The 27,747-nt window shown below is 62.7% G+C and overlaps 3 protein-coding genes across 10 annotated transcripts in view; 2 read left to right on the forward strand and 1 right to left on the reverse strand.

Moving 5' to 3' along the window:
* The first annotated feature begins 1 nt into the window (after position 1).
* On the forward strand, positions 2–6,653 carry AKR7A2 (aldo-keto reductase family 7 member A2). 2 transcript variants are annotated; one of them, XR_003759845.1, is made up of 8 exons: positions 2–251; positions 3,878–4,065; positions 4,257–4,361; positions 4,657–4,753; positions 5,215–5,314; positions 5,780–5,909; positions 6,015–6,118; positions 6,346–6,437. XR_003759845.1 is itself a non-coding variant. In XM_029066040.1 (7 exons), exons 1-7 carry the CDS (start codon positions 35–37, stop codon positions 6,505–6,507), a joined length of 999 nt encoding a protein of 332 aa, XP_028921873.1. In that variant the 5' UTR covers positions 2–34; the 3' UTR covers positions 6,508–6,653. The 2 variants fall into 2 exon arrangements, 1 of the variants encoding a protein (XP_028921873.1); XM_029066040.1 differs by lacking the exon at positions 6,015–6,118 and having other exon boundaries at positions 6,346–6,653.
* Positions 6,654–7,135: 482 nt separating this feature from the next.
* Positions 7,136–13,736, reverse strand: MRTO4 (MRT4 homolog, ribosome maturation factor). The gene is made up of 8 exons (XM_029066042.2): positions 13,488–13,736; positions 12,338–12,396; positions 11,508–11,611; positions 9,545–9,626; positions 9,186–9,253; positions 8,221–8,372; positions 7,999–8,075; positions 7,136–7,541 (listed from the first exon to the last, which is right to left on the reverse strand). Exons 1-8 carry the CDS (start codon positions 13,513–13,515, stop codon positions 7,368–7,370), a joined length of 744 nt encoding a protein of 247 aa, XP_028921875.1. The 5' UTR covers positions 13,516–13,736; the 3' UTR covers positions 7,136–7,367.
* Positions 13,737–14,496: 760 nt separating this feature from the next.
* EMC1 (ER membrane protein complex subunit 1) overlaps positions 14,497–27,747 on the forward strand; it is a 30,537-nt gene continuing 17,286 nt past the window's right edge. For 2 of the 7 annotated variants that reach the window (XM_029064931.2, XM_029064932.2), the window contains exons 1-11: positions 14,497–14,625; positions 16,323–16,447; positions 17,970–18,035; positions 18,948–19,041; positions 20,616–20,744; positions 22,304–22,430; positions 22,777–22,926; positions 23,889–24,056; positions 25,314–25,385; positions 26,020–26,082; positions 27,151–27,273. In XM_029064931.2, coding sequence (XP_028920764.1) covers positions 14,516–14,625; positions 16,323–16,447; positions 17,970–18,035; positions 18,948–19,041; positions 20,616–20,744; positions 22,304–22,430; positions 22,777–22,926; positions 23,889–24,056; positions 25,314–25,385; positions 26,020–26,082; positions 27,151–27,273 — 1,227 coding nt within the window. In that variant the 5' untranslated portion in view covers positions 14,497–14,515. The remainder of the gene's footprint in view (positions 14,626–16,322; positions 16,448–17,969; positions 18,036–18,947; positions 19,042–20,615; positions 20,745–22,303; positions 22,431–22,776; positions 22,927–23,888; positions 24,057–25,313; positions 25,386–26,019; positions 26,083–27,150; positions 27,274–27,747) is intronic. The other 5 variants (XM_029064927.2, XM_029064929.2, XM_029064926.2 and 2 more) reach the window with 4 other exon arrangements.

A 27,747-nucleotide genomic window follows, 5' to 3' on the forward strand; every position in this document is an offset into this window, starting at 1 on the left:
CAGGCGCAGAGGCGGCGTCGCGGGCGTTGGGCTCATGCGGCGGGCGGCCTGTGTGGCCATGGCGGCGTCGCGGTCGCTTCCCGCCTCGGTGCTGGGCACCATGGAGATGGGGCGGCGTCTGGACGGGCCGGCCAGCGCCCAGGCCGTGCGGGCCTTCCTGCGAAGGGGCCACGGGGAGCTGGACACCGCCTTCATGTACGCCGACGGCCGGGCCGAGGACATCGTGGGCGGCCTGGGGCTCGACCCGCAAGGTGACGCTCTGGTAGTTCCCGGGCGCTGACTACGTGCGCGGCGCTCTTCTGAGCGCCGGGGCCGACCGGGGTCACCGGGGGGGGGGGGGGGGGGGGGGGGGCGGGGGGGCCCGCGCCAGCCTCAGCGTCTGCATCCCCATTGGACAGAGGAGGCCACTGAGGCCCAGAGACGAAAAAGGCTGGTCTTTGTTAAGCGCTTACTCCGTGCAGAGCGCTGTTCTGAGCGCTGGGGGAGATACGGGGGCATCGGGGGGTCCCACGTGAGGCTCACCCTCTTCATCCCCATGGGACAGAGGAGGGAACTGAGGCCCAGAAAATAATAATAATGATGATGTCGGTATTTGTTAAGCGCCAAGCGCTGGGGTGGAGACAGTCTGCATCCCCATTGGACAGATGAGGTCACTGAGGCCCAGAGAAGTGACTTGCCCACCGTCACATAGCTGACAAGGGGCAGAGGCGGGATTCGAACCCACGACCTCGGACTCCCCAGCCCAGGCTCTTTCCACCAAGCCATGCTGCTTCTCGCCGCCCCGCCCCCGACCCACTTCATCCATTCATAATACTAATGATAATGTTGGTATTTGTAAGGCACTTACTATGCGCAGAGCACTGTTCTGAGCGCTGGGGTAGACACAGGGTCATCAGGTGGCCCCACGTGAAGCTCACCATCTTCATCCCCATGGGACAGAGGAGGGAACTGAGGCCCCAGGGAATAATAATAATGTTGGTATCTGTTAAGCGCTTACAATGTGCAGAGCGCTGTTCTGAGCACGAGGGGAGATCCAGGGTCATCAGGTTGTCCCACGTGAGGCTCACAGGCTTCATCCCCATTTGACGGAGGAGAGAACTGAGGCCCAGAGAAAAAAGGGTGGTATTTGGTAAGCGTTCGCTATGTGCAGAGCGCTGCTCTAAGCGCTGGGGGAGATGCAGGGTCATCTGCAGACAGCTTGACATTGACAGATGAGGTCACTGAGGCACAGAGAAGTGAAGTGACTTGCCTAAAGTCACACTGCTGACAAGTGGCAGAGCCGGGATTCGAACCCATGACCTCTGACTCCCAAGCCCGGCCTCTTTCCACCGAGCCACGCTGCTTCTCATTCATTCCTCCAATCGTATCGATTGAGCGCTTACTATGTGCAGAGCACTGCACTAAGCGCTTGGAATGGACAGTTCGGCAACAGAAAGGGACAATCCCTGCCCATTGACGGGCTCACGGTCGAATCAGGGGAGACAGGTGGACAAAAACCGTAGCAGTAAATAGAATCGAGGGGATTCACTTGACTTCACTTCTCTGGGCCTCAGTTCCCACCTCTGTGAAATGGGGATTCAGACTGTGAGCCTCACGTGGGGACGACCTGATGAATCAAGGGGATTCACTTGACTTCACTTCACTGAGCCTCACTGCCCTCATCGGGAAAATGGGGATTAAGGCCGTGAGCCCCACCCGGGACAACCCGATGACCTTGTATCTACCCCAGCGCTTAGGACAGTGCTCGGCACGTAGGAGGCGCTTTTAACAAATACCGTCGTCGTCTTCTGCGTTCCAATCCCGCCTCCACCGCTCGTCTGCCGTGTGACCTTGAGCAGGTCACTTCACTTCCCCGGGGCCTCAGTTACCTCATCTGGAAAAAATGGGGATTGAGACCGTGAGCCCCGGGTGGGTCAGGGGCTTTGTCCCATCCCCTTTGCTTGTAATAATGTTGGTATCTGTCAAGCGCTTACTATGTGCAGAGCACTGTTCTGAGCGCTGGGTTAGCTACAGGGCCATCAGGTTGTCCCACGTGAGGCTCACAGTCTTCATCCCCATTTGACAGATGAGGTCACTGAGGCACAGAGAAGTGAAGTGACCGGCCCAAAGTCACCCAGCTGACAAGTGGCGGAGCCGGGATTCGAACCCACGACCTCTGACTCCCAGGCCCGGGCTCTTTCCACCGAGCCACGCTGCTTCTCATCCAGCGCAGCGCTTAGAACAAATGCCGCCATAGCGTGATGTAGTGGCGAGAGCAGGGGCCTGGGAGTCGGAGGACCTGGGTTCTAATCGCGGCCCCGCCACCTGTCTGCTGCGTGACCTTGGGCAAGTCGCTGGACTTCTGGGCCTCGGCTCCCTCATTTGTAAAACGGGGATTAAGTCCGCGACCCCGAGTGGGACGAGGACTGGGTGCCACCCGATTTGCTTGTAACCACCCCAGTGCTTAGAACGGTGCCTGGCACTCAGTAAGCGCTTAACCAATATCACGATTATCATCATTATTATTTTTTGGGCCCTACTTCGCGCGGGGCAGAAAGCTCGATTCCTCCGCCAGGGAAGAAAGGAACTCAGCCCCGGGGCCGGCTCCGAGGTGGACCCTGACCCCGGGCCGATACGCGGGCCGGGTCACGGCCCTCAGGCTTTTGCTGGGGACAAAGTTCGGCCGCAGCGTCCCGCTCGGTCCGTCGGCCGGGCCGATCTTGGATCGGGCCCGGCCCCTCTCCCGGCCGGCCGGACTGACCCCCGGCAGAAGCCGGGGGAAGAAGGAGCGGCGACCTAAAGGATAGACCGCAGGCCTGGGAGACGGAGGACCTGGGTTCTGATCCCGGCCCCGCCACTTAGTAATAAAAATAATAATGTTGATATTCGTCAAGCGCTTCCTATGTGCACAGCACTGTTCTAAGCGCTGGGGGAGATGCGGGGTCATCGGGTTGTTCCACATGAGGTTCACGGTCTTCATCCCCATTTTGCAGATGAGGGAACTGAGGCACAGAGAAGTGACTTGCCCACAGCCACACAGCCGACAAGCGGCAGAGCCGGGATTCGAACCCACGACCCCCGACTCCCAAGCCGGGGCTCTTTCCACTGAAACACGCCGCTTCACTTGCCTGCTGGGTGACCTTGGACAACAATAATAATTGTAGTATCTGTTAAGTACTTACTGTAACGATGATGTTGACGATGATGGTATTTGTTAATCGCTTGCCACGAGAAGCAGTTTGGAAGGGCCCCGGGGTCATTAATAACGATAGTAGCGCGGCTCAGTGGAAAGAGCCCGGGCTTCGGAGCCGGAGGTCATGGGTTCGAATGCCGGCTCCGCCACTTGTCGGCTGGGTGACTTGGGGCAAGTCACTTCCCTTCTCGGTGCCTCAGTTCCCTCGTCTGTAAAACGGGGATGAAGACTGTGAGCCCCACGTGGGACGACCTGATTCCCCTGTGTCTACCCCGGCGCTTAGAACGGTGCCCGGCACATAGTAAGCGCTTAACAGATACCGACATTGTCATCAGTATCTGTTACGGTCTTACTCCGTGCCAAGCACTGGGTACAAGAGAATCAAGAGTCCCTGTCCCCCGGGAGCTCACGGTCTCTCAGGGAGGGAGAACGGGCACCGGACCCCCATTTTACAGATGGTGAATTTGAGGCGCGGAGAAGTGACTCGCCTGAGGTCCCGCGGCGGGCCCGTGACCGGGGGGGGTTAGAACCCGGATCCTCCGACTCCCGGGCCCCGCGGGACCGTGCCGCCGGTCCCGGCCGTCCCGTCCTTCCCGCTCCTCCCCGGCGTCACCCAGAGAGGACGGAGCGGAGAAGGGGGAGGCTCCGGTCCGGGCCGTGACCTTGACTCTGCCCCCCCCCCCCCCGTCCCTTTTCCCCTAAAAGTGAAAATCGCAACGAAGGCCAACCCTTGGGAGGGGAAATCCCTGAAGGCCGAGAGCCTCCGCTCCCAGCTAGAGACGTCCCTGAAGCGGCTGCGGAGGGAGCGGGTGGACCTCTTCTACCTGCACGCCCCCGACCACGACACGCCCGTGGAAGAGACGCTGCGGGCCTGCCACCAGCTGCATCAGGAGGTGGGGGCTCCTCCTCCGTCGCCCCTCGCCTCCCGGGAGGGAGGTCGGGAAACCGGGGGACCTTCCAGGGCGGCGGGCGGAGCCGAGGACGGGCCGGCTCGGCTCCGCGCCCCGTCCGCTCCCGGCCTCTCGGCCGACCGGGGGGCGGGAGGCAGCGGGAGCCGGGCCGCTGGGGACGTTTCTCCCCGCAGGGCAAGTTTGTGGAGCTCGGTCTGTCCAACTACGCATCCTGGGAGGTGGCCGAGATCTGCGCCCTCTGCCAGGGCAACAGCTGGGTCGTGCCCACGGTGTACCAGGTGAGGGGCCCGGCGGGAGGGGGGGGCCGCCCGAGGAGCGTGAGTCTGTGTTCCGTAAGGTATCCGTTAAGCGCTTCCTACGGGCACCGTATTGAGTGCCGGGCGGGGAGGTGGGCGCGAATCGGGGTAAAGTCACGGGGGGCCGCCGGGCACGCAGAAGTGACTTTGAAGTAGCGGGGCCGATCTGGGGAGAGAAGGGAAACCCCCCACCCCCCCGCCCAGCTTTCCGTCCTTCCCCCCACCCCCGGGGCCGGACCGCGGCCGCCGGCCGTCCGACCCGTCCCTCTCCCCACAGGGCATGTACAACGCTACCACCCGGCAAGTGGAGACCGAACTGCTCCCCTGTCTGAGGCGCTTTGGATTGCGGTTCTATGCTTACAACCCGCTGGCCGGTACGGGGCGGCGGGGAGGACGGGCCGGTCCGCCGACCATCCGGGTCGCCCCCCGACCCGATCCCCCCCCCCCCCCCCCCCGGGGTGGCGTTCTGCCCGCGGGTCACGCCGGTCGAGGCGTTTAAGCGCTTCCCGTGTCCCAAGCCGCACGCTGAGCTCTGGGGTAAATACAGAACGATCGGGTTGGACGCCAACCTCGTCCCACCCGGGCCTCTCGGCCTCTGCGGGAGGACGGATATCTAACCCCCGTCCTACGGATAAAGAAACCGAGGTCAGAGCGGGTAGATGATGTACGCGGCGGATCCCCCCCCCCCCCCGACTCCCGGGCCCACAGACTTCCCGCCGGGCCCCGGTGCTTCTCACCGACCCGAGGTCGGCGAGGGAGGGGGATTGATCCGCGTCGGGGGGCGGGGCGCCTGCGGTTAAGCTGGCTTTTTATTTTCCCCGTGCCCTCGCCGCAGGGGGCCTGCTGACCGGCAAGTACAAGTACGAAGACAAGGACGTCAGCCAGCCCCCCGGACGCTTCTTTGGAAATAGCTGGGCCGAGATCTACAGGAAGCGGTGAGGGTCGGTCGCCTGCCGTGGCTGGGAGGAGGCGGGCCCCCCGGGGGCCGGACCCCGGGCTTTGGAGTCGGAGGTCACGGGTTCGGATCCCCGCTCTGCCACCCGCGTGGCTCAGCGGGAAGAGCCTGGGCTCTGGAGTCAGACGTCACGGGTTCGGATCCCCGCCCGGCCACTCGTCAGCTGTGTGACCGTGGGCAAGTCACTTCACTTCCCTGGGCCTCGGTTCCCCCATCTGGAAAATGGGGATGAAGACTGGGAGCCCCACGTGGGACAACCTGATTCCCCTGGGTCTACCCCGGCGCTCAACAAACACCAACGCCATTATTATCATTCTCCTGCCCCTGCTGGGCGAAGTACCACCTTAGGAGGAACCAGATGGCGGCTGAGGCGGGTGGGCGGTTTTGGGGGCGGGGGAGGACTGACCCCCCGAGTCCATTTGCTCTCCCCGCTGAACCCGCTCAGCTTCTGGAAGGAGCATCACTTCGAAGCCATCGCTCTAGTGGAGAGAGCCCTGAAGGCGACCTACGGGGCCGACGCCCCCGGCATGACTTCTGCCGCTCTTCGCTGGTTGTACCACCATTCTCGGCTCCAGGTAACCCCCGGCGGCCCCCCCCCCCCCCCCGGCCCGCTCGCTCTTGCTTCCCTTTGGATGCCACCCGGCAGGGCTAAATCTCCAGCTCGTTTGCTCCCTCGTTAGGTGGTCTTTGTGTTTCTTCGCTGCTTCATCAGATGACGGGGACTGGGGGAGATAGAGGCGCTAGGAAAGCAGGAAGCCTGACGCCACCAGATCCTCTGCCCGGGGTAGGGGGAATCTAGCCCGGGTGAGGGGACTGGCCCTAAATACCCCTCTCCCACATCTGCTTTAAAGCACCAGGGTCACGATAGTGTGATCCGAAGTCCATCCGCCCCTCTGTTGGATCTCCCCCGCTCCCTACGGCCGGGGGGGGGGTGGACGGCGGAGACCCAGCCCGGGCCCCCTGGGTGCCGGTGACGGCCGACCCTCCGACTCCCCCTCTGCGGCGCGGCAGGGTCCCCGCGGCGACGCCGTCGTCTTGGGCATGTCCAGCGTGGCGCAGCTGCAGCAGAATCTGACGGCCGCCGAGGAGAGCCCGCTGGAGCCGCCCGTGGTGGAGGCCTTCGACTGCGCCTGGCGGATGGTGGCACACGACTGTCCCGACTATTTCCGCTAGGGCCCGGCCCGGGGGGCGGGGGGCGGGGAAGGAGCTCCCCCGCCGGCAGCCAGGATCCGCACCGAGATCCACCCGTTTCCGTACCTCCTCTGTCCCCGTTCCCCTTCCCTCCACGCTATTCGGAAATAAACTCTTCCACCTTCACACCTGGGGCTTCCCGCGTCCCGCTTCCTCAACGACAAGTCGGCTCCATCTCTCACCGCACTCCACTACAGCTGGAAGGTGGCACTGTAGCTGGAGGAGCACCTGGACCGTCGCGTTCGCTTTCGCGAGGAAGGGTACGAGCGCGGCGACCGGTGACCCCCAGCCAGCCTCCTAACTTCAAGGAAGGGCACGGGGGGGGGGGTGGCTTGGTGGATCAGGCCGGTTTCGGGCCCTCACGGAGCTCTGAGGGGGCACGCGGCGCCGGGGGCGGCGAGGCTGTAAGCTCCTCGTGGGCAGGGAACGGGCCTACCAACGGCGCCGCACTGTGCTCTCCCCAGCGCTTAGTACGGGAAGCGCTCGATAAGTCCCATCGAACACCTGAAATGGCGTACGGCTCTGCCGTCTGTGAGCGACCTTTCCCTGGGCGGCAGTGAACTTTACCCATCCCCCCCCACCCGCCTTCCCCTCAGGGAGGACCCGGATGTTGAAGTACGCGGCCTTTAATTAAAAAAAAACATAAGAGAAGTCACTTCCCTCCCCCACAGCCCCCATCCCCACCCGGGCCAGAGGGCTCGGCTGCCTCCCTGACAGTTTATGGAAAAATAAATATTTGCCCCTCAGCCTCAGGGCAGACCAGAAGCCTTCTAAGGGGCCAAGGTCGGCGAGAGAGCCCTCCCGGATTGAGGGGGCATCCTCCAGTCCGCCTTGACCTCCAGTTACTCTTCATCCTCATCATCTTCATCATCTTCATCATCTTCATCATCTTCCTCCTCCTCCTCCAGGGTGTTGCCCTCGGCCTCCGTCCCCAGGTGCTCAAAGGTTCCCGTCTCGGCATGCCACACGGACTTGATGGTCACTCGGAACTCGGCCATCTCAAAGCCCAGCAGCTTCTGCAAGGGGGGGGGGGGGGGTCAAGCTGGAGAACGGGGAGGCCCGGTGGGCCGGCTCCCTTCCCCGCTGCCCCACCGCTCGGGCCCGTATCCCTTAAGCACTTGGGGACCCCCACCCGCGGCGCTCGGACCCCGCCGTCTCCCCACCTGCAATTTATCTCGACGTCCGGCTCCCCGTCTAGACCCCGAACTCCACGAGGGCAGCGACTGCGCCTACCAAGTCTACTGTATTTCACTCACTGCGCTCGGTACCCCGCGCCTAGCGAGCGCCCAATAAATCCTACCGGATCGACCGGGGGAGGAGATGGGGCGGTGAAAAGGGCGAGCGGCCGGTCTCGGGGGCGGAGGTGACCGAGGCCGGGGCTCCGGGACAGACCAGGAGGCTGGACGGCCGAGGAGGGGTCGCGGGGCGCGAGGGAGAGTTTACCCGGCTTTTCGATCCCCCCCGCCGACTCACCAGGACCCGGGCCTGTTCGGGGTTCAGCACGTCGCCCTCCTTACAGACCTCGTAATCCGAGAGCAGAGTGACCACGCCTGAGAGGAGAAGGGGGAGGAGGAGGTCAAGCGCCGGCCGGTCTCCGGGAGACGGGGGGGGGCAGACGCGCCGGCGGGGCGGAGGAGCCCGGCACCCGACCTTCGGGCCCCACCTCCCGAATCGATCCTCTCCCTCCCCCGGCACCTTTCTTGAGCGCGGTGGGCAGGCCCAGCTGCCGCAGCTGAGGCTCCATGGAGTGGGGGAACTGGTCCAGCGGCCCCACGTCCAGGCGGACGGTGAAGGCGGCCCTGTTGCCGGCTCGAGCGTAGTCCGTCTTCGAGTACCGCCTGAACCACCTTGGGGGGGCGGGGGAGGAACGAGGAGTTCCGGATTCGGTCGGCCGAGTCGGGCCCCTCGCCCCGGGGAGCCCCGTTTAGGCCGGGGGGAACCCTTCTCCCTCGGCGTCAAGCCTCGGTGGAGGCTGAGTGGGAGCGAGGGCTACGGGCCAAAGGCGACCGTTCCCGAGGCGAAAGGGGCACGTGCCCAGGGAATTCGCAGCCAAGAGTAATACTCGGGGCATTTTTCAGCACCTGCTACGTCCCCGACGCTGTCCTGAGCACTGGGGTAGGCGCAATAAAAGAAGATCCTACCCTGCCTCTATCCCACGTGGGGCTCACGGTCCGAGGGACAACAGGAACCTCCGACCTCGTTTTTCAAATGAGATAACCGAGGCACGGAGAAGCGGCGTGGCTCAGGGGAAAGAGCCCGGGCATGGGAGCCAGAGGTCCTGGGTTCGAATCCCAGGTCTGCCACCTGTCAGCTGGGTGACCGTGGGCGAGTCACTTCACTTCTCTGGGCCTCAGTTACCTCGTCTGTAAAATGGGGATTAACCGCGAGCCTCACGTGGGACGACCTGATGACCCTGTATCTCCCCCAGGGCTTAAACAGTGCTCTGCACGTAGTAAGCGCTTAACAGATACCAACATTATTATTCAGTGCCCCACGCGACAGCGGGCAAGCAGAGGTCAGATTCCGGGTTCCCTGACTCCCAGGCCCACGCTCCTCCGACTAGGCCAGGCGGCTTCCCAGAGCGGCGATCCCTCGTGCGTCCGGCTTCCCGCCGGCCTGGACCGGGCCCCCCGCCCAACCCCAACTCGAGCCACACTTACTCATTCACTTCTGCCTTGGTGCGGTTGGTGAATAAGAGTCCGACCTCTCCTTTTAGCCGTTTGCTGACCTGGAAGAGGAGGGCAGAGCGACCTCAGCTACGTCCCGAAACCCGGGCGCCCGAGTCGGGTGCAGACAAGGCGACCGTTTTGGACCCCGCGGGCTTAACCGCAGCCGCCGGTCCTCGGCGGGACGACCCACGGATCCAAACTGGTCCCGGAGAGACCTTTAGGTCGGGGGCCCCCGAGAGAGGCGACGGCCGGCCCGACCTCGCCGGCCCCGGGGAGCAGAGCGACACCTCCGAGCGCCTGGGGGGGCGAGGGACGGATGGGCACGGAGGGGCCGGGTGGCGGCAACCCACCTGGTAGAGGTTGTCTTTGTACTCCTCGGCCGGGCCTCGCCCCAACGCCACCATCATGACCTTGTTTTTGCCGAAGAAAATCCTGAAGAGAAAGGGAAGCGGGGGTGGATCGCTTCCTCGAGGCGGCCCTTCCCAGACGTGCTGCCGCGTATCCGCCGGCAAAGGCCGTTTCACTCGCGCCGGGAAGGGGGTAGGGCCGCTCAGAAGAGACTGGATTAGGGGGTTATCAACGAGGCCGGCCCCTCGGGGAACCCGGAGTTGCAGAAGGACCCGAGCTGGGGTCCCGCCAGGCGGCACGGCCGCCTCCACCTTGCACGGCCGCGGGCTCTCCGCCCGGCCGTCACACGCCGGGTCCATCGTGGGGCCGGAGGAGGCGGTCGGGCGGGGGGAGGGAGGGAACGGACTGGACCCCAGGGCAGGCTCAGCGCTCATCCTCCTCAACAGTTAACGCCCTCAGCCTAGCTGTAACTCGTTCGCACTCTGGGCTTTGGATACGATGCAACTGCACGATCGGGAAGCGTTTTTCCGCCGACGCGCGTGGACACCACACGCGCGGAGGCTGCCGTGAGGGGTCGGGTTTCCAAGCTCGGGCCTGGGTCTTTATACCTGCATTTCTCTCTAATTAATCGATTATCTATTTCTATTAATGTCCGTCTCCCCCTCTAGACTCTGAGCTCGTTGAGGGCAGCAGGGCGTCTGTCTGCTAGCCAGGAAGAGCTCAACAGATCCGGCCGAATGAATACGTACAGTGCCGCCCACCCGGTATGACAACGCGAGTGACCCCCCCGAGAAGCGGCTTGTAAGAATTCTAGAATAACCTGGTGAATATTTGCACAGGAAGAGAAAAGCCAGAAAAGCTTTTCTTAAATACAAAATATTTAAACAACATTTCACTTCTCGGCTCACGGTCACCTCGTGTCCTTCTATTTTTTATGGTGGGGCCTCAAAATCTGCAAGTCGTTCAGGGCCGGACCGTGGTGAGGGACGACCTTCGCTCCAGGGAGAGTCCGGGTGTATCCTTAACCCGGGGATCACGAGTTCCAGTAGCCCCTGGGTTCCACTGCATCTCAACCACCCTCCTTTCCTAGAAGTCAGGTACGTCCAACTGGGCCCCCGAGGTGCTGAATTGCCCCGTGGGTTCCTGCCCCCGATGGGGTTCTGCCGTACTGTTAATAATTAATAATAACCGTGGTATTTGTTGAGCGCTTACAAAATGCCAAGCACCGGAGTAGGCGTTGAGGCAGATGCAAGATAATCAGGTCCCACATGGGGTGGAGAGTCTAAAGATGAGGAAGAACAGGTATTCGATCCCCATTTGGCAGATGAGGGAATAACAGTAACGATGATGGCATCTGTTAAGCGCTTACTACGTGCGATGCGCTGTTCTACGCGCCGGGAGGGCGATTACAAGGTGACCAGGGTGTCCCACCGTCTTCATCCCCATTTTCCAGAGGAGGTCACTGCGGCCCAGAGAAGTGACTTGCCCAAAGTCACACAGCTGACGCGCGGCGGAGCCGGGAGTAGGACCCGTGACCTCTGACGCCCCAGCCCGGGCACTGAGGCGCAGAGAGGTTAAGCGCCTTGCCCAAGACCACGCAGCAGTCGAGGGGCGGAGGCAGGATGAAAACCCGGGTCCTCTGACTCCTGGACCCACGCGGTTTCCACTGGACCCCCCTGCTCTCGTAGGGCTTCATTCATTCAACAGTATTTATTGAGCGCTTACTATGTGCAGAGCACTGGACTAAGCGCTTGGAATGGACAAATCGGTAACAGATAGAGACGGTCCCCGCCCTCTGACGGGCTTACGGTCTAATCGGGGGAGACGGACAAGAACGATGGCGATAAATAGAACGGGGGCAGAACCTTCCCACTTGTAGTAATCCGGCAAAATAACAGGGACCCTTTGAAATCACCCCACCGGCCCCCGGGGCTTTCCCCGCCCCTCCCCTCAAGGGCTGCTCACCGGCTGTGCTTCCAGGCGCTGCGGATGTCTTTCAGCTTGCTGTTCCTCATGTTTGCCACCGAGAAGATGTAAAGGTACTTGTACGTGTCCACGCATTTCCGCAGCTGGGGGGAGAATTCACCGGAGTCAAGGATGGGCTGGGCCGTGCCCGGCTTCCAGAGAGGGGCCGGGGAGGGGGAATGACGACCAACTGTGTGTGGGGGGGGGGCGTCTTGTTTTTTGCTACGGTATTCCTTAGGTGCTTATTATGTGCTAGGCACCGTGCTCAGCGCCGGGGTAGATACGGGCTAATCCGGTTGGATCTCTTAGATGATGATAATAATAACGATGGTATCTGTTAAGCGCTTATTCTGTGCAGAGCACCGTTCTAAGCGCTGGGGTAGATGCAGGGGAATCACGTTGTCCCACGCGGGGCTCGCAGTCTTAATCCCCATTTTACAGAGGAGGGAACTGAGGCCCAGAGAAGTGAAGTGACTTGCCCACGGTCACACAGCTGACAAGTGGCAGGGCCGGGATTCGAACCCATGACCTCTGACTCCAAAGCCCGGGCTCTTTCCACATATAATGATAACAATCGTTATTTAGGAGCAAAAAGCCTGGCACGTATATCTCTTAGCACATACCATAATGATAATAATCATTATTTAGGAGGAAAAAGCCTGGCACGTATATCTCTTAACCCCGAGAGCATCAGCCCCGGACACGCCGCCTGGGTGATTCGTTCTTCTCCTCGCCCCTCTTCCCCTTTCTGAAAGGGAAAGAACGGCATGGGGCAGCTAATTTTTAAAACCGCCCACTGAGGCTCAATCGAGGGCAAGTGGCGTACTCACCTCGCCTATCAGGTTCTGTTTAACTTCTAAGCCTTTCTTGGCGGTTTTGGTTAAGGAGACTGAAAAGAAGCAAAGAGACGAGCCCATCAACAGAAGCCTCAATCTCACCTCGCCAACAAATCACCCAAATAAGGGACGTTCGCGGAAACGTCGCTGGCTACGGAACGGCCTGGTGGAAACCGACGGATGTTTCGAGGCGGGCAGGGCCTTTGGGGAGCCGCGACTGGGACTGAATGCGCAGTTCCCAGTAGCCCAGGCTACTGTTTTTTCAACTTTTTTTTTTAATGGAGAGTACTCCCGAGGAGGAGGAGGCATTCCGTCCACTTCCCATCACATCCCGAAAAAGGAACTCCAATTACTTCCATTGGTCACGTAGAGAAGCAGCGTGGCTCAGTGGAAAGAGCCCGGGCTTGGGAGTCAGAGTTCATGGGTTCGAATCCCAGCTCTGCCCCTTGTCAGCTGTGTGACTGTGGGCAAGTCACTTGGTAATAATAAGAACGGTGGTATTTGTTAAGCCCTCACTATGTGCAGAGCACTGTTCTAAGCGCTGGGGGAGAGACAGGGTCATCAGGTTGTCCTACGTGAATCTCACAGTTAATCCCCATTTTCCAGAGGAGGGAACTGAGGCCCAGAGAAGTGAAGTGACTTGCCCCCAGTCGCCCAGCTGACAAGTGGCAGAGCAGGGAGTCGAACCCATGACCTTTGACTCCCAAGCCCGGGCTCTTTCCACTGCGCCACGCTTCACTTAACTTCTCTGGGCCTCAGTTCCCTCCTCCGGAAAATGGGGATGACGACTGGGAGTCCCACGGGGGACGCCCCCGATCACCTTGTATCTACCCCAGCGCTTGGAACAGGGCTTGACACATTTTGAGCACTTACATAGCGTTGTTATCATTAGATTGGACACAATCTGCGTCCCCCCGTGGGGCTCCCAGGCTTCATCCCCATTTTCCAGAGGAGGGAACTGAGGCCCAGAGAAGTGACTTGCCCACAGTCACCCAGCTGACAAGTGGAAGATCCGGGATTCGAACCCATGACCTCGGACCCCCGAGCCCGGGCTCTTCCCACCACGCCGCGTTGCTCTATTATTATCATTATTATTTGATTGTAGTGATTCTAGCGCGAGGGGTTCGTGCCCCGGCCTTCTCACCCTTCTTGTCCCGCTTGGACTTGGGCATGGCGCGCGGCCTTCTGGGTCAGGGGCCCCGGCCGCTCCGAGCCCCTCCGATCCTCTCCGATCCTCTCCGATCCGGCCCGAGCCGCTCCGATCCGGCCCGATTCTTTCCGATCCGATCGGGCTCCGGTTCGCGGGCGTCCGCGCGGCTCTGGGGATGGCCGGGGTCGCTGGGGGCTCGCGCTCGGCCTCGCGCTCGGCCTCACCCACGAGGCGGCCGGCGGCGCGCATGCGCGGGGGACCGCGATGCGGGGGACGGGCGGGGGGGGAAGCTGAGGGCTCGAGCCCGGCCTCACCCGCGATCGGCGGCGCGCATGCGCGGAGGGGCCGGGCTTTTGGGGTGGGGGGAGGCCGAGGGCTCCCGCTCGGCCTCCCCCGCGAGTCGGGCGGAGGCGCGCATGCGCGGGAGGCCTTGGGGCCCGGGGGAGGGGGCCTCGGGGTCGCGCTCGGCCTCACCCAGGAGGCGGTGGGGCAACGCGCATGCGCGGGCGGCCTGGGGGCGGAGGGCGGGGGGGGGCTGAGGGCTCACCCTCGGCCTCCCTCGCCAGTTGGGCGGCGGCGCGCATGCGCGGGGGCCTGGGGGCGGGGTGGGAGGAGGCCGCCTTGGTGGGGGGGGAGGCGTGACTCGGGCGGCGGCGCGCACGCGCGAGGGGCCTTGGGGCGGGGAGGCCTCGGGGTCGCGCTCGGCCTCGCCCGCGAGTCGGTGGGGCAACGCGCAGGCGCGGGGGGCCTGGGGGCGGAGAGCGGGGGGAGGCTGAGGGTTCACGCTGGGTCTCGCTCACGAGTCGGGCGCAGTGCGCATGCGCGGGGCCCGGGGGGCGGGGCGGGAGGGGGGCTGGCGCTCGGCCTCACCCATGAGATGGGCGTAGCGCGCAGGCGCGGGGGGGGCCTAGGGGGCGGGGAATGGGAGGAGGGCTGGCGCTCGGCCTCGCCCGCGAGATGGGCGTAGCGCGCAGGCGCGGAGGCGTGCGCCCGGTGCCTGTCGGGACCGCTCTCTGGCCGTCATGGCGGCGGTCGCGGGCCGCGCCGGGGCCTGGCTGTGCCTGTGGGCCGCGCTCCTCGCCCCGGCTCCGGCCGCCGCCGTCTACGAGGACCAAGTGGGCAAGTTTGACTGGTGCGTCGGGGGTTCGCCCGCCCTGCGGGGCTTTCTCCCGTCCGGTCCCGGGAGGGGGGGGGTGTCAGAGGTCAGGGGTCAGAGGTCACGGCGGCCGCCCCCCCCGAAACGGTTTGTGGAGCGCTCACCTGCTGCCAAGCGCCGGGATCCATAACAGTCATAACGAGGGCATTTCCTAAGCGCTCATTAGGTGCCGAGCGCTGTGGGAGACGAGAAGCGGCGCGGCTGGGTGGCAAGAGCCCGGGCTGGGGAGTCAGAGGTCGTGGGTTCGAATCCCGCCTCCGCCGCTAATAGGCCTCATAAGGTGGATAGTTGTTAAGTTGTTAAGCGCTTCCTCTCTGCAGCGCGCTGTTCTAAGCGCTGGCGGAATCATCGTCCTAAGGTTGGTATTCGTTAAGCGCTTAGTCCGTGCAGAGCGCTGTTCTAAGCGCTGGCATAATAATAAAAGTCATAATGTCGGTATTTGTTAAGCGCTTACTCTGCAGAGCGCTGTCCTAAGCGCCGGGGTAGATAACAGCGATGTCATTTCCTAAGGGCTCACTAGGTGCCAAGCACTGTTCTAAGCACTGGGGCAAATAATAATAATAACGATAGCATCTGTTAAGCACTTACTAGGTGCGAAGCGCCGTTCAGAGAAGCGGCGTGGCTCAGTGGAAAGGGCCCGGGCTTGGGAGTCAGAGGTCATGGGTTTGAATCCCGGCTCCGCCACCTGTCAGCTGTGTGACTTTGGCCGAGTCACTTCACTTCTCTGGGCCTCATTTACCTCATCTGTAAAAAAGGGGATTAAGACTGAGCCCCACGCGGGACAACCCGATCACCTCGTATCCCCCCCCCAGCGTTTAGAATAGTGCTTTGCGCATCGTAAGCGCTTAAATGCCGCGATTGGAACCCAGGTCCTTTTGACCCCCCAGGCCCCATGGTCTATCCGCCAAGCCCCACTTTTAATAATGTTGGTATTTAAGCGCTCACTGTGTGCAGGGCACTGTTCTAAGCGCTGGAGGAGATACAGGGTCATCAGGTTGTCCCACATGGGGCTCACGGCTTCATCCCCATTTGACAGATGAGGTCACTGAGGCCCAGAGAAGTGAAGTGACTTGCCCACAGTCACCCAGCCGCCAAGCGGCAGAGCGGGGATTTGAACCCATGACCTCCGACTCCCCAGCCCGGGCTCTTTCCACTGAGCCGCTTTTAGGCTTGGGGAAAATCACAGAAGCTATTAGGAGGCCCCAGGGTTTGTTCCGACACCATTTTGGAATGGGAAATTTGGTTTGGTTTCACACTGTCTTTGGCTTTAGTGGTCACAGTATAATTTTGCCGTAGGAGCGGATGGAAAATTTGGTGGAAGCCTCCGTTAAGGCCCTACCTCCCCTTGTGGCGCTTTGGTCCGTGGCCGAATAGCTGGAGCGTTTCTTTCTTTTTTGGAACTGTATCTGTTAAGCGCTTACTGTGCGGCGGGTCCTCAACGCTGGGGTAGATACAGGATAGTCAGGTTGGCCCGTCCTTGCCCCACATGGGGCTCACAGTCTTCATCCCCATTTTACAGGCGTGGGAACTGAGGCCCAGAGTAGTCAAGTGACTTGCCCAGGGTCACACGGCAGCCACGAGGTGGAGCTGGGATTAGAACTGCCGATGGCTACTCTGTTAACGATAATCTTGGCCTCCTGCCCTCTCTCTCTCTCTCCCTCGCTGGACCGTAGGAGACAGCAGTATGTGGGGAAACTCAAGTTCGCCTCCTTGGAATTTGCCCCGGGAGCCAAGAAGCTGGTGGTGGCCACGGAGAAGAACGTGATGGCGGCTTTGAATTCCCGCACGGGGGAGATCTGTGAGTGGAAAACGGGGTGGCCTTGAGAAAACATAGGCCCAGGGCAGAGCTGGAAATATCCAGCAGAACGGGTAGCCTGGCCCCAGAGGAGCCGGAATTCCTAAATCCCGGGGGGGAGAGAAAATCATCCTGATGGTCGAGTCCCTTTTCTGTGCTTCATTTTAGAAGATCTTTCGCGAATAACAATAGCGATGACAGAAGCCCCTTCTCCGTGCTTCGTCTTAGAAGGCTTTTCCCCCCACGAACGAGAGCGATGACATTTATTAAGCACTCATTGGGCGCTAAGCTTTGGGGGTAGATACCGAGTTCGGACACAGTCCTCGTCCCGTTTGGGGCTCGCAGTTCGGCTTCTCCCAGTGTTGTGGATGAGGAAACTGAGGCCCAGAGCGGTGCGCCGACCTGCCCGAGGTTGTGCGGTAGGTCGGAGGAGGGGCTGGGATCTGGTCCAGTGTCTCCTGACCCCCAGTCTCGAGCTCCGTCCGCTCGGCCACCCTGCTTCCTTTCAAGTGCCACGGGCCGGAGTAAATGAGGGGATCGCGTGGCCGGATTTTGCCATTTTCTTCTCTGCAGTACGTGAGACCCCCAAATTGAGACCGTTGAAAGCTCTGGAGAGGAGCTCTCTTGCCTTTTCCCCCCTCCGCCAACGTCTCTATGCTCCTTGACGTCGGTAAGCACCGGGCTTCCCTGGCTCGTGTCTGGCAAAGTGATCTATTACAGTGGCTCCATTTTCCCTCCTGAACCCTTTTGCCTTTTGCCGACAGCAGTTTCTTCATTTTACCGATGGAGAAGGGGGCCTTGAGGTGGTCTTACCCAAGTACGTTGCTTAACTGCAAGTCATCCCAGGAGTCCCATGGTTTATTCCCAGGGAATAAACCCCGGGGCCCGGCGGCTTAAATCCGCGGCCTTACACTCATCTGGGAGTTCGATCTGTGTGGCTTTTTAAAAAAAAATTATTTTAATGGTATTTAAGCGCTTACAATGTGCCAGGCACTGTACTAGTAATAATGTTGGTATCCGTTAAGCGCTTACTACGTGCAGAGCACTGTTCTAAGCGCTGGGGTAGATGCAGGGTCATCGGGTCGTCCCACGTGAGGCTCACGGTTAATCCCCATTTTCCAGAGGAGGTAACTGAGGCCCAGAGGAGTGAAGTGACTCGCCCTCGGTCACACAGCCGACGAGTGGCAGAGCCGGGAGTCGAACCCCCGGCCTCCGACTCCCAAGCCCGGGCTCTTGCCGCTGAGCCACGCTGCCGGGTAGATAGAAGCTGACGTCCCTGTCCCACGCAGCGTTCGCAGTCTTAATCCCCATTTTACAGATGAGGGAACCGAAGTGACTTGCCCAGGGTCACCCAGCAGGCAAGTGGCAGAGCCGGGATTAGAACCCAGGGCCTCTGACTCGCAGGCTCTTCCAGCTAGGCCACGCTCTTCCTTCTTTATCCCCAGACGGGGGCTCCCTTCCCGCTGTCCATTTCCATTCTCTTCCTCCCTCCCTCTTAGCGACCTTTGACTCTTGTGCTTCTCAGTGTGGCGCCAGGTGGACAAGGGCAGCGCGGAAGGGACGATCGACGCCATGCTGCTGCAAGGGCAAGGTGGGCAGAGTTGTTCATCGCCTCCTACTAGGGGCTCGCTCCCCGCTCGCTTCCCTTTCCCTGGGGGCCGGGTTTAACGGTACTGCTATCCGTTAAGCGCTTACTGTGTGCAGAGCACTGTTCTGAGCGCTGGGGGAGGTCCAGGGGCATCGGGTTGTCCCGCGCGAGGCTCACGGCCTTCATCCCCATTTGCCAGATGAGGGACCTGAGGCCCAGAGAAGGGAAGTGACTTGCCCGCAGTCGCACAGCTGCCAGGTGGCGGAGCCGGGATTCGAACCCATGACCTCTGACTCCCGAGCCCGGGCTCTCGCCACCGAGCCACGCTGCTGGGGCGCCCCGGGGTCTTGAACGGAGCTGAGGGTCAGGAGGCCTGGAGGCCTTTACCGGTTGCTGCTCGGGGAGTGGAGGCCATCCCGTGGTCTTTGGGGAATAGTGATAACAGTGGTATCTGTTAAGCGCTCACTCTGTGCCGGGCACTGTACCGAGCGCTGGGCGGATACAGGCGGATCGGGTCGGACCCGGTCCCGGTGCCACGTGGGGCCCTCGGGCTCGATCCCCGTTCTGCGGACGAGGTAACTGAGGCCCAGAGGGGTGAAGCGACTCGCCCGAGATCACACAGCAGACAAGCGGCGGAGCCGGGAGCGGAACCCGGGACCTTCTGACCCCCAGGCCCGGGCTCTGTCCGCTCCACCATGCTGCTTTAATCGATCGGTCGTACTTACTGAGCGCTTCCCGGGCGCGGAGCGCCGCACTAAGCGGTCGGAAGAGTGCGGTACGACGGAGATGATAGATACCTTCCCTGCCCGCGAGGGGCTTACGGTCTAGAGCGGGAGACAGACGTCACTCTAAATCGATAAGCTACGGCTGTGGAATTCCGTGCATCGAATGAGGTTTCGGCCCGCTCCTCTCCAGATGCGATCACCGTGTCCAACGGAGGCCGGATCCTCCGTTCCTGGGAGACCAACATCGGAGGCTTGAACTGGGAGACGACGCTGGAGTCCGGCAGGTAGGCGGAGGGCGTCTTCGTCCGTGGTGGAACGACAGGAGGAAGATAGGGCTTCTCCCTTATCTGGGTCGATATTCGTTCATTCGACAGTATTTATTGAGCGCTTACTACGTGCAGAGCACTGTACCGAGCGCGTGGAACGTGCAGGTCGGCAACAGATAGAGACGGTCCCTGCCCTCTGACGGGCTTACGGTCTAATCGGGGGAGACGGACGGACAGGCGGGCGGGTGTAATTTGGAGTAGACCCTTAAATACGGGGGAACGCTGCCGCGCCAACGGGATCCCGGACGCGTCGCCGCATCACGGCCCCGGAGCCCGGGGTCCCGGGGCCGCGTTTCCGGTCCCGGCCGCGTCGCGTTGGGGTCCGTGAGCATCGTCGTCGGGGTTCCAGCTGGAACGTCGGAGGAGACGGACTCTTCCGAGCGAAGGGAGCGGATGCCGAGTGAAAACCTGTCAAACCACGGACTGTTTCGCTTCATTTCTTCACGCGCGAGGAAACCGAGACCCTCAGTCGGGGGGAGGCAGGCCAGGGCTCTGAGGCTGCGCCACTTCCTCCCAACCGCCCCCGTCCCAGCAGAGAAGCGGCGCGGCTCAGTGGAAAGAGCCCGGGCTTGGGAGTCAGAGGTCATGGGTTCGAATGCCGGCTCCGCCACCTGGCAGCCGGGTGACGGTGGGCGAGTCACTTCACTTCTCTGGGCCTCAGTTACCTCGTCTGTAAAAAGGGGATTGAGACTGTGAGCCCCCACTGGGACAACCCGATGACCTCGTATCTCCCGCAGCACTTAGAACAGTGCTCCGCGCATAGTAAGCGCTTAACAAACACCAACGTTATTATCACCACCGTCGCGAGACCTTCGCGCCCCAGGAGACCGGGGACCGTAAGGTCTGCCCGGAGCCCTGCGACCAGGAGGAAGGGAGCGCTTGACGTGAGCCCCTGTCGCAAGGGGGAAAGGAAACGTCCTCTTATGCGGAAGGACCGTTTCGAGGGGCCGCCAAGGGGCGGGGGGGGTGAGAGGCTCTTATGCCCTCCCAAGCGCTTAGCGCGGTGCTCTGCATACAGTAAGTGCTCAATAAATATGATTGACTTTGTGTGCGAGAGAGAGGGAGAAGCTTGTCGTGGGCAAGGGACGTGGTCACCGACTCCTTCGTAGTCTCCCAAGCACTCGGTACAGCGTTCCGCATGGAGTAAGCGCTCCCTAAATCGGATCGATCGTGTGGAAGTTGCTGAGGGCCGAGAGCAGTGGTCTGCGTGTCCCGAGCGGCACCCGGCAGTACCGGCGCTTAGAACGGTGCTCTGCACGTAATAAGCGCTTAGCAAATACCACCCTTTGTTTATTTTTACCCCCCCGTGACCGGGAACGAACTCCAGGGGTCTTGGGAGGCGGCCGCCTCGGTGTCCTCACCCCCGGACGGCCCCGCCGCTCGGGTCGCGGCCCCGTGCCGGCCCCGCCGGGCGGGCGCCTGTCCGTCTTAAGGCTGCCCTCCGGAGGGGCTCGGTCGGTCATTCGGTCGGCGGCGCGAATCCGAGGGTCGGTCGGCCGGCCGAGTCGTCCCCTCAGCCGCCCCGTGCTCAGTTTCCAGATGGCCAACCTCGTGGGCCCGCAGGATGCCGTGAAGTACGTCGCGGTGCTGAAGAAGACCTCGCTGGCCCTCTATCACCTCTCCCACGGGCACCAGAAGTGGGTGGAGCACCTTCCGGAGAGGTAGGGGCCTGCGGCTGCCCGGCTGACGGCCGCTCCTCTCTCCCGCCCCCAGGGCCGTGCGACCCCTTCCTCTCCCGAGCGGCGTTTGGTCTCTCCCCGACCCCCGCCGGCTCTCCCCGGGTCCGTAGTTCAGGGCGACGTCGGGGTCGGGGGGTGGCTTCCCCAGTCTCCGTAGCAAGGAGCCAGGCTGGCTTACGGTACTCGTCCACCTTGGCTCTCCCGCAACTCCACACCGCAGGTGAGGGACGCCATCTTGCGGATTGGGAAACTGAGGCCAGCGCCCTCAGAGTACCCAATATTTAACCGGAAACAGCTAAACCCCCGCCCCCCAGCCCTGGGGGACTAATTCTGGCCCGGAGGACCGATCCTGGCCCAAAGGGAGCCGTGGGGTTCCAGTTCGGTGCCCCGACTGAGCTGGAGGTTTGCACCCGTCCTGATCTAGAGCTGCACCGGTAGGCCTTGGCGGGGCGGGGGTGGTGGAGGGAACAGAGTTCGCCGAAGCCTTAGCCGTGTGGTGTGTTTATTCCTTTTGGGATTATTCTTTTTAACGACGGTGACCGTCGTACCCGTTAAACGCTCACTCTGTGCCGAGCACCGCGTTAAGATCTGGGGCAGGTACAAGGTAAGCGGGTCAAGCGCACTCTTTCTTCCGCGTGGGGCCGACGATCTGAGGGGGAGGGAGAGTAGTTATGTCTTCTGCGTTTTACAGATGAGAAGGTGAGGCCCAGGGAAGTGACGTGACTTGCCCGAGATCACACGGCAGGCAGGTGGCGGACCTGGGATTGGAACTCGGGTCCTCTGGCTCCCAAACCCGAGGTCTCCGTTCCTCGACTAGGCCGTGCCGCTTCTGTTTAAGGCCGAGAGAAGCAGCCTGGCCCAGCGGAAGGAGCACGGGCTTGGGAGTCCGAGGACCCGGCTTCTAAAAGCGGCCCCGCCGCTCCCCTTGGGCGAGCCGCTTAGCTTCTCCGGGCCTCAGTCTCGCCCTCTGTCAGATGGGGGTTGGAGTGCCCGTTCTCCCTCCTACTCAGACCGCGAGTCCCATGCGGGACAGGGACTCTGTCCGAACCGATGAACTCGTATCTCCCCCCGGGCTTCCGAAAGTGCTCGACACGTAGCGAGCGGTGAATAAATGCCGTAAAAATACAAGGGAAGCCCCAGCGCCGGGGGTGCTCTGACAGTGATCTGGGTGCTTGGCGCAGAGTAGGCACTTAACAGATACCATCGTTATCATCATCCGACACCTCTGCTCCATCCGTGGCGCGGCCCAGGACGGGCCGGATCTCGCCGGCCGTTTCGAGGAAGCTCTCCGCTCCGGGGGCGGCCTCCTGGCTTGAGGGTAACGGTGCCCCTTTCCGCTCCGTTATTTATTTGTTTGTTCCTTTATATTATCATCCGCCTCCCCCCTCTAGGCCGGAAGCCCGTCGTGGGCAGGGAACGTGTCTTTTTATTGCTCTGCTGTGCTCTCCCGAGTGCTTAGTGCTTCCTAAGCTCTCGCAATTCCCCTGCACGCGATAAGCACTTCGGAAATACGATCGACGGCCCTTCCTCCCCTCCCGCAGCGACTCGGTCCGGTACCAGCTGGTGTATTCACGTGGCACCGGGGCGGTGCAGGTCCTGGGAGCCGTCCCCCAGAGCCACGTGAACATCTTGACCTTCAGCGTGGAAGACGGAGAGGTCATTCGGCAGGTCTGACCGGGAGTCCCGTCCGGGGAGCCGGTGGGGTCGGGCGACGGGACGCGCGGCCCCGGGGGGTCGGGAAGACGCGCGGTGGCCTCGGGGGACGTCGGCCGGTTCGGGTGCGGCGCTCGTCATCCGCGCCGGCTCCGCCTCTGGCCGGAGAGTGGACGGCGAAGCCCTCCGGCCGAGGGGCCGGGAGGGAGGCGGGACTCCCCGGGACCGACGGACCCGCGGGCGTAGGGGCGCCGCGGGCCCTCGGGGTCACGGCAGCGAGGGACGGGAGCGGCGGGTGGGGCGGTGCCCGGAGGAAGTGCCCGGTCTCTCGGGCCTCCCATCGCGCCGTGTCACCTCCCAGGTCCAGGTGGTGACCCCGTGGCTAAGGGGGCTGAAGGGGGCGTGTGGCGTGGTGGACGAAGCCGTGCTGGTGTGCGCCGACCCCGGAACCCGCTCCCTCTACACCTCGGCCTTGGAGACGGAGACGGAGACGAAGCAAGTCCCGCTGAAGGTGACGGATGAACCGCCTCCGGGGCGGGAAGATGTTGTCTTGGGGGTGGGGGGGGGACCCAGAGCCTCCGGCCTCTAAACTCGGCGTGGGCGGGGAAACGCGCCTGCCCACTCTGTTGCAGCGCACTCTCCCAAGCGCTTAGTATATAGCGCACGGTAAGCGCGCGAGAGATACCGTCGCCGAGGAGGAGGTCTGCCCAGGTTCCCGGGGCGGCCATCTCGCCTCCTTTGGGAATGGCGATCGGGTCCCTCCCTGAGCTCTGGGGACGAACTGAGAGATCCGGACTCGACGTGGAGTGCGTTCGTTTATTCGGTCGTATTTACTGAGCGCTTACTGTGTGCAGATCACCGTCCCAAACGCCCGGGGGGGTACGGTACGACGACGGATACGTCCCTGCCCACAGCGAGCTCACGGTCTAGCGGGGGAGACACGTTAATATAAATGAACAGATAAATACACTCAATCAACGAGTGATTCCATCGAGAAGCAGCGGGCTCAGTGGAAAGAGCACGGGCTTAGGAGTCACAGGTCACGGGTTCCGATCCCGGCTCCGCCGCCTGTCGGAGTCACCTCTCGGCGCCCCAGTTACCTCATCTGTCAAATGGGGATGGAGACCGCGAGCCTCACGTGGGACAACCCGATTACCCCGTGTCTACCCCCGCGCTCGGAACGGTGCTCGGCACGTAGGAAGCGCTTAACGGATACCCACGTCGTCGAGTACGGATAGGTAGAGATTTCTACAGTTCTAGACCGTAAGCTCATCGTGGGCGGGGGACGTGTCTGTGACATCGTTAGGTCGGACTCTCCCAGGCGCTTGGTAGAGCGTCCTGCACATAGTAAGCGCTCAGTAAGTACGGTCGAGTGAAATGGGAGTCGGCCGCACGTGGGTAAGGGGGGAACGTAGCGGGTCTGTTGGGGGTCCTCCCGCTTGGATCCGGCCACCCTTCCGCTTCTCCCCCCAGACCCTCGAGCTGGACCTCCGGGATGGTTTCCAACCCCGGATCGTGGCCACCCAGCCCAACCTGGCAGCCGCCTCCCGGGCCCAGTTCTTCGTCCAGCTGTCCCCGAGCCGGTTCGCCCTCCTCCAGTACCGCCTCGGGGGCCTGAGCCTGCTCCGCGACTTCCCGCAGGTAAGGCGTGGGGGTCCCGGGGCCAGCCCGCTCCTGCCCGGGCGCTCGCCCGAGGCTCGGGTGGGTCGAGGGACCGCTGCCGGGGAGCCGGCCCCGTCTCTTGGAACCGGAGGCGCCACCCTGCCCCCCGGGGCAGCCCGGGGGGGCTTGGGGTTTCCGAGGGCCGGGGGGCTCGCGGGCACGGGTGGACCCCGCGCCCCTCCTTGTCGACGGCCGTTTTGACGAGGCCGCCCTCCCAACCGGAAAACGCCCCCGGTTCGCCAGGCCCGAGGGGGTGGTGATGATAAAATAATAACGGCATCTGCTGAGCGCTCCCTACGTGTCAGGCACCGGGGGGTTTGGGGTTTCCGAGGGCCAACGGGCTCTCGGTTTGGTTGGAGTCTGGGCCTCTCCTTGTCGACGGCCACTTTGGCAAGGCCGCCCTCCCAACCGGAAAACGCCCTCGGTTCGCCAGGCCCGAGGGGATGATAATGAGAACGGTAATAATGACGACGGTAGCGTCTGCTAAGCGCTTTACTATGCATCAAGCACCGTGGGTTTGGGTTTCCAGGGGCCAGAGGGCCCTCGGGCATGGTAGAAGTCTGGGCCTCTCCTTGTCGGTGGCCGTTTTGGCAAGTCTGCCCTCCCAACTGGAAAACGCCCCTGAATCGCCAGGCCCGAGGGGATAACGATGATAACGATGGCATTTGTTGAGTGCTTACCGTGTGTCAGGCACCGTTCTAAACGCTGGGGTAGATACAAGCTAATCAGGTTGTCCCGCGTGGGGCTCACCGTCTTAATCCCCGTATTACAGGTGAGGGAACTGAGGGACAGAGAAGTGAAATGGCGTGCCCGAGGCCACACGGCAGACGAGTGGTGGAGCCGGGATTAGAACCCGGGTCGTTTCGACTCCCAGGCCCGTGCTCCACCACCCTGCTTCCCAAGGCTCGCTCTCACCTCCGCCGCCTCCGCCCCCTCCCCGACGCCCTCCCACGCCTTTTATCCGTCAGAGCGCGGCTCGGGGCCCTCGTGAAGTCCCGACCCCTCTAGCGAACCTTCCCCGACTAACCCCCCGCCTGCCGAGTCCGATGACTCTCTCTGTAAACGTTTTTCTCTCCGCTTCCCCCGTCCGCCCTCTCCGTGGGCAGGGGGTGGGTCCCGTGCTTCCCTTGACTTTCCAAGAGCCTAATACGGTGCGTCGCACCCGGGAGGGTCCAGTAAATACTCTTCTACTACCGGGGGGCTGCTGCGTCCCGACAGTCTCCTCTCGTTTCTCAGGCTGCCCTGGTGAGCTTCGCCACCACCGGAGAGAAGACCGTAGCCGCCGTCGTGACCTGCCGCGGCGAAACGGTGAGCGCGTCGTGGGAAGCGCCGGGGATTTTCCTCCTGGAGAGATTTCCCTCCCAGCGTGCCCTCAGCCCCGAGGACCAAACGTTTTTCTGCGGGGGAACCCCGGGGTCCCGAGCCCCGGCCCCGGCCGTACGCTCGGAGCCAGGAAGATAGAAGCCTCCCCGTCGGGCTCGGTGGAAAGACTCGGGGCCGGGAGTCAGGGGATCTGGGTTCTAGTCCCGGCCCTGCCCCCGCCCTCTGGGTGACCTCGGGCGAGTCGCTTGACTTCTCCGGGACTCGGCGTCCGCGTCCGCGAAAAGGGGATTCGGTACCCGTTCCCTTTCCCCCTTAGACTGTCAAACCCGTGTAGGGCCGGAACTGTGTCGAACCTATCTCGCACCGACCCCGGCACTTAGTAGATGTCACGGCGTCGTGCCGATGATGATTCATTCGGTCGTATTTATCGAGCGCTTACCGGGCGCGGAGCGTCGTAGTGACGTGCGGATGTAATAATCCGGACCCTCCCTGGGTCGGAGACACTCCTCTGCCCACCCCAGCTCCCCTTTGGAGAGTCCTGGGTTTAAACGGCCGGTGTCACGGACGCGATCGGCTTGCCGATTTCTCTGCCCGCCCCCTCCCCCCCCCCCCCTTTCAGCAGAAGGCCGGCAGTGCCGAGGACGGACTGGCGGACAGTGCTCCGGACCTGCAGAGCGCCCAGGTAAACGGGGGGCCGGGGGACAGGGCGAAGGAAGCCGCGTCTCGGGCGGCCCCGGGGGACCCCGGGGTTCTCGCCCCACCGGACCGGAAGCCGTTCAGTTAAGGGAGACCCGGTGGGTCCCGGGAAGAAGGAGAGACCGGAAAATGGGACCTTCCCGGGCTCTACTCCCCGGTCGCTTCCTCGACGGGGTCTCGGTCTCCCCCGTCTACGAAACGGAGCCCGGCCGGCGTCGAGTCGCCGGTTGGGTGCGGAGGACTCCTCGACCCCGCCGGCCACCCGCAGCCCTCGGGGTCAGCCGGCGGTTGTCTCGGCCGGGGTGTGGGGAAGTGTCGTCTCCAGGAGCCTCCCGGGTTCTCGGGGAGCTGCCGGTTTCTCAGGCTCCCAAAGCACAGCCGGCTCAGCGTCCGTCCGCACTCCCCCCCCCCCCCCCCCCCGGTCATCTTATCTCCGCGCCGCCCGTTGTCCTCTCAGCGTCCGGAGAGGCCGGCGCTCGTACGCGTCGTCCGTGCGCGGGGATCGGGGTCCTTCGGGGCATCTGGCGTCCACCCTACCCTCGGTCGCCGCAGCAGTTAAATGCCTGTCGGTGATTCATTGATTTTTATTCGTGTCCGTCTCCCCCCCCTAGACTGTCAGCTCATTGTGGGCGGGAAACCTGTCTGTCAACTCTTTGGCGTCGTCCTCTCCCAAGTGTTTAGTACGGTTCTGTTGGCCCCCATTAAACACTCGACAAATACCACTGGTTGATATCCCCATCCTCTCCCGGGTGCTCAGTACGGTTTCGTGCCCCCATTAAACACTCGGCAGGTAGCGCCGGTTGATGTCCCTATACTGTCCCGTTTCCTCTAGCTGGGATTTCTTTTCCAGCCCGTCTCCCCCAGGAGACTCTCGGTTCTCTGCGATCCCGTTGACCGATTCCGTGTGTTCTGTCCCCTCCCAAGCGCTCAGCGCGGCGTTCTGCGTGGAGTCGGGACTCGGTGCCGTCGATGGACCGAGAGTTGGGTCCCGCCTGGCCCGGGCACCCCGGCATCCGTGCCCCGAATCTCCCCTCGGCCTGCCGTCTCCTTTCAGGACTCTCCGGCCTGTCCCAACCGGACCTACAGCATCAACCTGTACCTGGTGGAGACGGGCCGCCGGCTGCTGGACACGACCATCGCCTTCGGCCTGGAGCGGAACCGAGCCCGGCCGGAGCGAGTGAGCCACCGCCCCCCGTCCCGCCCCGGTTGGGATTCCCGGGCGGAGGCCGGCCCCGGGGCCTGGGGGTCGGCGGGGACGCCCGACCCGGCTTCTCCGGGAAAGCGTGGGGCGAGGGGGTCTGAGGCGGCGTGGGCTGGTGGAGAGAGAGCGCCGGTTCGGAAGCCAGCGGGCCGTACTCTCCCGCTGGTTCGCTCCGGGGACCCGAGGGAGCCGCTTCCTCTCGCTGGGCCTCCCCGGTCTCTTCTGTAAAATGGGACTGCTTGGGAGGAAGGGCTGAGGCGAGTGCCAAGGGGAACGGCGCCGCCTGATAGATAGAGCCCGGGCCCGGGGGCCACAGGGACCTGGGAACGGACCCCGGACTCCGCCACGTGTCCGCCGGGTGACCTGGGGCAAGTCACTTCACTTCTCTGGGCCTCGGTTACACCGCCTGTAAAATGGGGATTAAAACCATGAGCCCCATGTGGGACGTGG

The sequence above is a fragment of the Ornithorhynchus anatinus genome, chromosome 5, assembly GCF_004115215.2.
Source record: "Ornithorhynchus anatinus isolate Pmale09 chromosome 5, mOrnAna1.pri.v4, whole genome shotgun sequence".
Lineage (NCBI taxonomy): Eukaryota > Metazoa > Chordata > Mammalia > Monotremata > Ornithorhynchidae > Ornithorhynchus > Ornithorhynchus anatinus.

What these genes read in the sequence shown, in the direction of transcription:
- AKR7A2 (XM_029066040.1), top strand. Translation starts at nt 35, where the DNA reads ATGCGGCGGGCGGCCTGTGTGGCCATGGCGGCGTCGCGGTCGCTTCCC. An exon ending in CCTGGGGCTCGACCCGCAAG is followed by an intron (nt 252 to 3,877) that starts GTGACGCTCTGG and finishes TTCCCCTAAAAG; the next exon opens with TGAAAATCGCAACGAAGGCC. An exon ending in GCCACCAGCTGCATCAGGAG is followed by an intron (nt 4,066 to 4,256) that starts GTGGGGGCTCCT and finishes TTCTCCCCGCAG; the next exon opens with GGCAAGTTTGTGGAGCTCGG.
- MRTO4 (XM_029066042.2), bottom strand. Translation starts at nt 13,515, where the DNA reads ATGCCCAAGTCCAAGCGGGACAAGAAGG. An exon ending in AACAGAACCTGATAGGCGAG is followed by an intron (nt 11,612 to 12,337) that starts GTGAGTACGCCA and finishes TTCTCCCCCCAG; the next exon opens with CTGCGGAAATGCGTGGACAC. An exon ending in ACAAAGACAACCTCTACCAG is followed by an intron (nt 9,254 to 9,544) that starts GTGGGTTGCCGC and finishes CTCCTCTTCCAG; the next exon opens with GTCAGCAAACGGCTAAAAGG.